This window comes from Jatropha curcas, chromosome 3 (assembly GCF_041381405.1).
Source record: "Jatropha curcas cultivar XTBG-Jc1 chromosome 3, XTBG_Jcur_1.0, whole genome shotgun sequence".
NCBI classification, from domain to species: Eukaryota; Viridiplantae; Streptophyta; class Magnoliopsida; order Malpighiales; family Euphorbiaceae; genus Jatropha; species Jatropha curcas.
Window position 1 is genome coordinate 4,844,282 of NC_143153.1, and position 9,760 is coordinate 4,854,041.

The following is a 9,760-nucleotide window of genomic DNA, read 5'->3' on the forward strand; positions in this document are numbered from 1 at the left end:
GTTAGGCTAAAAGCTATAGTGATTAGTTAGTGTACAACTCTTTTACATAATTACACCAGCTTAAGAGCCACTTTTTGATTATGACTCGGCCAATCTAAGCCTCTGCCATTGGATAATTGTTGCCAATACCTTGGCCAACAATATATCATCACTATATGTACTTCATGCCTCTAGTAAGCTAGGTAAAACATTACTAAAATGTCTTTTCTGAGAGAAGACTTATGTCATATGGCATCCTGTAATGAAAAATGCACATCAAATTGATATTAAGTTTGGTTTTATTAATAGATCCATCAAATGTCCGACACTTAGTCAACTTGATGAATATGCATGGATCAAATCCCTGATTGAATCCACCCATATTATAATTACTCATTAATGATCGATCAAGTTTGATGGATTTATCTTCTAAAATCAGAAGTTCTAGTCTCGGAGATACATTATTAATCACGTGATATCCCCGTGACACATTCGTTATAGTTATTTCTTATCTTACCTTTTTTTTCATACGATATTACTTACTATACTTGCTGTCACATTATAAACCATATTATTACTTAGATGAATATGCATGGATCAAATGCAATTCAATAGTAATTTCTTAGATTTGTAATTCATTTTGTCCTACCTTTTATGTAGGATGGCATACTTTGAGACGATATCTCTCTGACTAAATCCACCTATATTATGATTACTCATTAATGATTGATCAAGTTTGATGAATTTACGTTCTGAAATAAGAAGTTCTAGTCCTAGAGATACATTATCAATCATGTGATATCCCTCTGACACATTCGTTATAGTTATTTCTTATCTTCCTTTTTCTTTTCGTATGATTTTACTTACTATACTTGCTGTAACATTATAAACCATACTATAAACTTAGATGAATATGAATGGATCAAATGCAATTCAATAGTAATTTCTTAGATTTTAAATTCATTTCATCCTACCTTTTATGTATGATGGCATACGTTGAGATGACATCTCCCTAACTAAATCCACCAATATTATGGTTACTCATTAATGATTGATCAAATTTGATGAGTTTACCTTTTGAAATAAGAAGTTCTGGCCCCGGAGATACAATATCAATCACGTGATATCCCTCTAACACATTCGTTATAGTTATTTCTTCTCTTCCTTTTTCTTTTCGTATGATATTACTTACTATACTTGTTGTAACATTATAAATCATATTATTACTTAGATGAATATGCATGGATCAAATGCAATTCAATAGTAATTTCTTAGATTTATAATTCATTTCATCCTACCTTTTATGTCGGATGCCATACTTTGAGACGATTCCCTGACTAAATCCACCCATATTATGATTACTCATTAATGGTTGATCAACTTTGATGAGTTTACCTTCTGAAATAAGAAGTGCTAGCCCCGGAGACACAATATCAATCACGTGATATCTCTGACACATTCGTTATAGTTATTTCTTTTCTTCCCTTTTCTTTTAGTATGATATTACTTACTATACTTGCTGTAACATTGTAAACCATATTATCACTTAGATGAATATGCATGGATCAAATGCAATTCAATATTAATTTCTTAGATTTGTAATTAATTACATCCCACCTTTCATGTAGGAGGGCATACTTTGTGACGATATCTCCCTGACTAAATCCAACCATATTATGATTACTCATTAATGGTTGATCAAGTTTGATAAATTTACCTTCTGAAATAAGAAGTTCTAGCCCTGGAGATACAACATCAATCACATGATATCCCTCTGACACATTCATTATAGTTATTTCTTATCTTACTTTTTCTTTTCGTATGATATTACTTACTATACTTGCTGTAACATTGTAAACCATATTATTACTTAGATGAATATGCATGGATCAAATGCAATTCAATATTAATTTCTTAGATTTGTAATTCATTACATCCTACCTTTCATGTAGGATGGCATACTTTGTGACGACATCTCCCTGACTAAATCCAACCATATTATGATTACTCATTAATGGTTGATCAAGTTTGATAAATTTACCTTCTGAAATAAGAAGTTCTAGCCCTGGAGATACAACATCAATCATGTGATATCCCTCTGACACATTCGTTATAGTTATTTCTTATCTTACTTTTTCTTTTAGTATGATATTACTTACTATACTTGCTGTAACATTATAAATCATATTATTATTTAGATGAATATGCATGGATCAAATGCAATTCAGTAGTAATTTCTTAGATTTGTAATTCATTTCATCCTACCTTTCATGTAGGATGGCATACTTTGTGATGACATCTCCCTGACTAAATCCTCCCATATTATGATTACTCATTAATGGTTCATCAAGTTTGATGAATTTACCTTCTGAAATAAGAAGTTCTAGCCCTGGAGATACAACATCAATCATGTGATATCCCTCTGACATATTCATTATAATTATTTCTTATCTTACTTTTTCTTTTCGTATGATATTACTTACTATACTTGCTGTAACATTATAAACCATATTATTACTTAGATGAATATGCATGGATCAAATGCAATTCAGTAGTAATTTCTTAGATTTGTAATTCATTTCATCCTACCTTTCATGTAGGATGGCATATTTTGAGACGACATCTCCCTGACTAAATCCACCCATATTATGATTATTCATTAATGGTTGATCAAGTTTGATGAATTTACTTTCTGAAATAAGAAGTTCTTGCCCCGGAGATACAATATCAGTCACGTGATATCCTTCTGACACATTCGTTATAGTTATTTTTCTCTTCATTTTTCTTTTCGTATGATATTACTTACTATACTCGCTGTAAAATTATAAACCATATTATAAACTTATATGAATATGCATGGATCAAATGCAATTCAATAGTAACTTCTTAGATTTGTAATTAATTTCATCCTACCTTTTATGTAGGATGGCATGCTTTGAGACGACATCTCCCTGACTAAATCCATCCATATTATGATTACTCATTAATGGTTGATCAAGTTTGATGAATTTATCTTCTAAAATAAGAAGTTCTGGCCCCAGAGATATAGTATCAATCATGTGATACCCCTCTGACACATTCGTTATAGTTATTTCTTATCTTCCTTTTTCTTTTCGTATGATTCTACTTACTATACTTGCTATAACATTATAAACTATATTATTACTTTTTCTCCCATCAGTATAAATTTGACCCCTTCATCTGTTTTCGCCTACATATATGTGACATTTTAGAAAAGTGAACATCCTTCTTAATGGTTGGATGTAGAGATAAAATAGGAAATGTAATTTCATTAGATATCTAACCAAGGACATGTCAACGATCTTGAAGAATGACTCTTTTAATAGAATAAACCTAGTGTTCATAAATTAAAAATTAAATTATGGATACCCTACAAAGGGGTGTATAATTATTTGGTATACTAAGGTCATTAAGATGAACATATATTCATAAATCATTGTTTGGGACAATAGAATGGCATAAGGCTTGTTTGGTGCCAGATCATTGGAACTATACTAACTTGATATCAATATTATTTTCATAGTGACCTTGTTGAGGAAGTTTGCATGTCATTATCAATAACTCTATCTTCTATTAGCATAATTTTATAAGAGGTGAACTTAATTAATTGGATTTATAATTTGCTTTCTGATTTAACAATTCACCAAAATTTATCAACTTAACTCTACTAGGCCAAATATATAAACTTACTCCTTAATTTTATAATTTTAATCTAATGACACCTTAAAATTTCAATGATTACTGATTGTGCATTTTATAGTTATAAATTTTAGTAATATTGCACATTTTTCCACATTATAAATTATAATTTTTAGGATTTTATTTTTATATGTAATATATTGATTTAATGTGTGATTCGTACAACTTTTACAACAATGATTTTTATATATATTTTTTAAACTATTAATAAGTGTTTAATCAGTCTAATTTTATTAGTTGGAGCATTTAGTAGAATGATTTTACAAAATAAAATATTTAATATAAGTTGAAATGTTGAATGAGTTAAATAAAAATTTAGAGCACTATTAAACTGTTCTTAATTATAAAGTTCCAACTGCCAATTTACACAGTTGGCCTATATAAATATTTTACAAATTCGTAATGAAAGTGGATATTGGATTTCAAATTTTTGATTTTTTAAACTACTAATTGAAAATATTGTATCCCAAGGGGAATATTTATGTGATTAAAAACTTGAGAATTTTATTAAAAGATTTTAGAATCCAACCATGACTTATGAGTTCATATTTTATAAAAAAATATATATATATATTATTCATATTTTTAAAAGTTTTACACTTTGTCTGGAGAAAAGAGGAAAAAAATAATAAAGAAAAATTATTAATTGTTTTTTGTAGTTATTTTTTGCCCTTGTGTTTGGATAAATGAATGGAAAAAAAATTTTATTTTCCTTCAATTAGAAAGAGTAAAATTTTAAAGGAAGGAAAATGTTATTATTAGAATTTGACAATTATATCTTCATTTATATTAAACAATGAAAAGTGATACTACTTATTTTTGGGTATTTGGATAATTTATTACAAACAACTGAATTTTTCATTTTTCTCTATCATTTTCTCTTCAAATCCAAAAGATTTAAAACATGTGAAGCCAGGTTAAAATAAGTGAAGTATTACTTAATTCAATATTTTTATCCCTTTCGCAAACAAAACAAAATAAAATACATTTATTTAGATATTTTCCATTCTTATTTATTTTCCTTCCTTAAAAGAAAAGAAAAATCCCAACTAAACAAAGCTTGATGTGGTTGAAATTTAATTTGTTATACTTAAACCACCTTATGCATGCTTTCCATAAGAATCTTAAAAATTTTGGAAAACAGCTCATTGTCCATAATTAGCTCATACTATATATATATATATATATATATATATATATATATATATATATATATATATATATATATATATATATATATATATATAAGGTAAAAAATTTAAATCAAAGAAGGAAACAAAGTAATAAAGTTAAATACATTTCTGGTCCACATCTCCAACTGTTCTTGAAGTCTGAAATACTAAAAATTTTCAACATTTCAAAAAATACATAACTAAAGATAAATATAATTAATAAAAAGAAATAATAATAACAATAATTATTTTCTCTTCCACACCCTAAACTCTAGAATAACAGAAATTAAAAATAAGATAGCAAGAGCAATTCCATAACCAGCATTCCAACTTGTTCCTGCTTCACCTAAATGGATTCCATAAAACACATTTGCTATTGCAAATACCATCAGAAGTCTCCCCACACTATGGTGATACCAGTTCCAATATTTTCTCACCTTTGATGATTTGTCTGGTCTAGCCAAAATTGCCATCAACTGTACATGCATGAGTAACACAGTTATAATCTGAAAAATTTTGAACCACTCTTTCTATATTTTGCACAAAGTAACTTTTTCTTAGGACATGTTCCGTAAAATTTCTTGTTAGTTGTCTTAATTAGTAGCTGTCAATTGTTTAGTAAGTGTTTCATAAAGGGAATCACATTTTCGCAATCCACATGTTCAAACTCTAATAATACTACGCCATCAAACATTATAAATAATAAAAATAGTATTTTAATTAAGTTAAAATATTAAAAGCTACATGAAAAGTTGGATTTTTTTTTTTTAATTTGTATCAATATGAGAGAGATGGTGAATTAATATTTAATCCCTATCTTATAACACATTATATTAATTTAAGATGTTTCTTTTTATAAAATTAATCTAATGGTTGTCCTTATTACCGTTCAACAATATTGCCCTTCCATTATAATTAATTTGTGTATTTTTTTTTTCCGTTAATCAACTGAAAATAATTAGTTAAAAAAAACTAATATATTTAATTCTATGTTTAAACATATTACTTTTTGAATGGTATTTCCTCATGTTTCTCTTTCTTTATCTTTTTTATCAAGTTTAAATTTTAAAAATTAGTAAATTAACAAAATAATTATACAATTAGAAGGTCATAAAATATAAGGATCGTTAAAATTTAATTTTAACAGTAGACCCTTATTAATATAATTAATATAATATTATATAATAGTACAAAGACTAAATAATTATTCATAATAAAGGGTGAAATCGATATTTCAAAACTATGTAAAACTATGTAATGAAAAATCTACGAGGTAGATGTAAGAGTTGGAGGAAGTTATAAAATAAAGAGTATGTTCAGTAATACTAGCTGTTTTAGTAGCTCTTAGCTGGTGGATGTTAGTGGCTAGCTGTTAGTTATTTAAATAGTGATTGAAAACGAAAGAGTTCGATAAAAACAGTTGTTTAATTGGCAATTAATTTAAAATGATAAAAAAGGACATTGAAATATACACCTAGAATTTTCAATTAAATTTATTATAAATAAAATTTCACTATATCTAAATTTTCAAATTTTAAGGAGCAAAAATTGAAAAGTTCACTATTTTATAAATAAAATGAAAAATTTTTAATATTTTAGGGGATCAACATTTTTTATTTTTAATATTTGTTTGAGTTTATATACAAATATATAAATAATGTTTTTTTTCTTTTACTATCAAATATAAATAAGCCAAACATAAAGATAATAAAATATGTAATGTAATTACAAAAGAATTTTACATTAATTAAAGATAAAGATAATGTTTTAAAAAAATTTTAGTAAAAAGAGTGAAACGATAAACGTTAAGTGAGATAACGTTTTAAAAACCACTTCATAAACCTCTAAAAGCTACTCTATAGATTAAGTAAACCTCTGAAAAACTACTATGTATATCAAGTTAACAACAAACACCGTAATTTAGAAAAATAGTATTTTAACTAGTTCAAAACACTAAATACCACCGTCGAACACGACTAAAGTGACTACTAAACTAATTTATAAAATAGAAGTCCTGACTAATATATTTCATTATAATAAAAGGGCAAAAAAGTAATTCATTTGAAAAATAAATAGAAAATATGGTGGTGATTATTAATGAATGATGGTAGGTATCCCCGTGATATACAATAATTATCGAGAAACTAATATTGACAGCTAATTATTTATTATTTATTTAATAGGTGTATAATTATGTAAGTATTATTAAAACATGATTTTTTTTTTAAAATATGTTTAGTTATAATGTCATAGTCCCCAACTAAAACAAGAGTTTTTGTCTAAACAAGTATATTTCTGGCCTTACACCCGAGAAAAAGAAAATGATAAGATAGGAACAACTTTTAAAAATTTATATTTTGATTAGTTTAGTGCATAAATGGGACGTGGACCGGTCTAGGTAAGTATTTTTTTAAAAGAAAAATTGAAAAACAAAATACTGGACAGGAAAAATATTGACAAACCTGGAGGGATCCAAGAACAAGAACGAATATTCCAAGGCCTTTGTGGGTAGAAACATGAGCATTAAGACGATCTTCTAAGACAAATCCACAAATAACTCCTGCTATGCCTAATGTAAATCCCAAACTTTGAATTCCAATATGCACATAGAACCAAATTGGATCCCATTCCTTGCAATAACGAGCAACTATTCCTCCTATTATCATTGCAATACTCCAACCAACCATGTTCAGTATTCCGTGGCTCTTTCTTAGTTTACCATGTGGACTCTCCTTGCTTGTTTGACCTGTTGCATTGTATTTAAAATATGTCAGAAAAAATTCAAATATAATGCTTCAAATTTTAGTTTATGCTATGATACTTAAATTTCAATATAGTTTGATTAAAAAAATCATTAATAATAATAATGGTTTAGTAAGTGAAAAAGAATTAAATCCGGAGACAAATTTTACATGTAAGATCAAGGTTGAAATCTCATGTTGTCCATGTCGTAAGAATTTTATTTGAATATCATCTCTATCTGAATAGAATGTATATGAGCCGAGCCGGATTATAAGTTGTTCGAGCTCGGCTTGATAAAATTCGACTCAAATTGAACTTGAATTTAAGCCTAACGAGCCTTATTGAGCTTTTATATACACATATAACATATATTATTTAATTTTGAACTTCTTTGAACATCTAATCTCAAGTTTAAAATTTTTTGAATTGAAAATCAAGCTCAAATCTAAAATTTTCAAACTCATCAAATTTCGAGCCGAACTTTGAGCCTGATAGGTGCGAGCTCAGCTCAACTTGTTTACACCCTTATATGTTTATATCTTAGTATGGATTAGTTCCCTCAATAGAAGTAGGTAGGAATTTCATGCTGTTAATTTTTTTTTTTTTTTTGCATAATCAAAGATTTAATCCCCTCATACCATAAAACGTATATGTTTTTATCCTCCCAATAAAGTGCGCTTGTTGTTGGCTCTGTTAATTTTTATTAATGCTAGTTGCATGTATAAATAGAGGGGAAATTTTAAATTTAAAAAACAAAAGATAGAATCATTTCTACAACATTTATGCGTGCTAACAAGCAACGCGTTTTGGAAAAATCACTATATAAAATAAAAATTAAATTAATATTTTATGCTTTCGCCATAGTCAGCAACAAAAAGTTATACCAATCTAAAAACTAAGATTCTCCATTAAATAAATAATCAAAAGATTAAACGAATAGTCGTCTCTTACCTGTATTATAATTTAAAACAGTAGGCACCTTGTCACGGTGTTCGGTCAACCGATAACTCGGTGCCGACGGTAATATACCGACAGGTCCGACAGAGTAAATTAGCCGAGAAGATGGCTGATCGGTGCTTAACTGAAAAGCTAAGTACAGACGCGATGATTGAGATATAAGCATGGAATATGTAATATTTAGATTTCCACTGTCAGGTTGTACTCGAGTTGGATTTTGTCCTCCTAAGAAGTACTGTTTTATATTTGCGGATCCATCCGTATCCGATATCCAACCCACAACTGCGCTGGATCCTACCATTAGACCGTCCACTGAAAATCCCATTGCTACGAAAGAACTTGTGTCGGGTGCAGAAAGGACGAAGCTCCATAAACCTGGAGATGTTTGCACATACTGTAATTAAAACAAACAGCGATCAGGATTATTCACTTACTAGTACTTGTCCAAAGTGATTTTGAATTGGTAGAGAAGAAAAAGAAAGAAACAAACTGAACTTACTCGAAGTATGAAATTTTGAGTATTCCATACAGAAGCACAGTGAAGAGAAGTAACATCGAACGGAAGTTGCCTGTTCAAATTCAGATTGGAATTGCAAGAATCGGTCTGCGAATTCGCAAGAATTGATAAGCAAGAGATGGCGGTGAAGAAGATGGAAAAAACAATGGAAGATATCTTCATAGTTCTGCAATTTTTGTTTGTTTAGTTTTGGTGTAGTGCTGTTAAAGTGGGAGAGTATTTGGTGATCATCCAAAAGGAAATTAATTATAATGAAGCAGTTGAACTTGAAATGGTCTTTTTGAATATGCAAGAGTGGTTGTAATGATCGTGACATGTTCGATGTAATTAGTTCTGAATATGAACATTGTGGTATTACAAGTTAATCATCGAAATTGATAGGTTCTTAAATTATTAGATTAAGTTGATTAAGTTGCTAATAATTAAAGTAATGTTCTCTTTCTTCTTGTAATAATGGAATCTTTGAATTCTATAATTTAATTCTTGTGTGATGTAATACCACTTTATCTATTTTTTTAAAGTGAATTGTATTAGAATTTGATAATTTTTATCGATTAAGGTTGTGTTTGATAACAGCTTTTTAAGCAATTTTTAATTAAAATACTGTTTTTTATAATATTCGGTAACATAGCGTCTGAACTAGATTTTAGAAGTTAAGTATTATTTTATAAAA

The 9,760-nt window shown here is 28.1% G+C and overlaps 1 protein-coding gene across 1 annotated transcript; it reads right to left on the reverse strand.

The window, feature by feature from the left end:
- Nucleotides 1–4,980: 4,980 nt before the first annotated feature.
- On the reverse strand, nt 4,981–9,366 carry LOC105643638 (Cytochrome b561/ferric reductase transmembrane with DOMON related domain-containing protein). The gene is made up of 4 exons (XM_012228825.4): nt 9,070–9,366; nt 8,565–8,964; nt 7,334–7,617; nt 4,981–5,347 (listed from the first exon to the last, which is right to left on the reverse strand). The coding sequence occupies exons 1-4, from the start codon at nt 9,247–9,249 to the stop codon at nt 5,117–5,119; spliced, it is 1,095 nt and encodes a 364-aa protein (XP_012084215.1). The 5' UTR covers nt 9,250–9,366; the 3' UTR covers nt 4,981–5,116.
- Nucleotides 9,367–9,760: the final 394 nt, after the last annotated feature.

Excerpts from the sequence above, each read along its gene's own strand:
- LOC105643638 (XM_012228825.4), bottom strand. The coding sequence starts at position 9,249 with ATGAAGATATCTTCCATTGTTTTTTCCATCTTCTTCACCGCCATCTCT. Across the intron at positions 8,965-9,069 it reads CTCAAAATTTCATACTTCGA|TATGTGCAAACATCTCCAGG; the intron begins GTAAGTTCAGTT and ends TTTTAATTACAG. Across the intron at positions 7,618-8,564 it reads TGTTTTAAATTATAATACAG|GTCAAACAAGCAAGGAGAGT; the intron begins GTAAGAGACGAC and ends ACAATGCAACAG.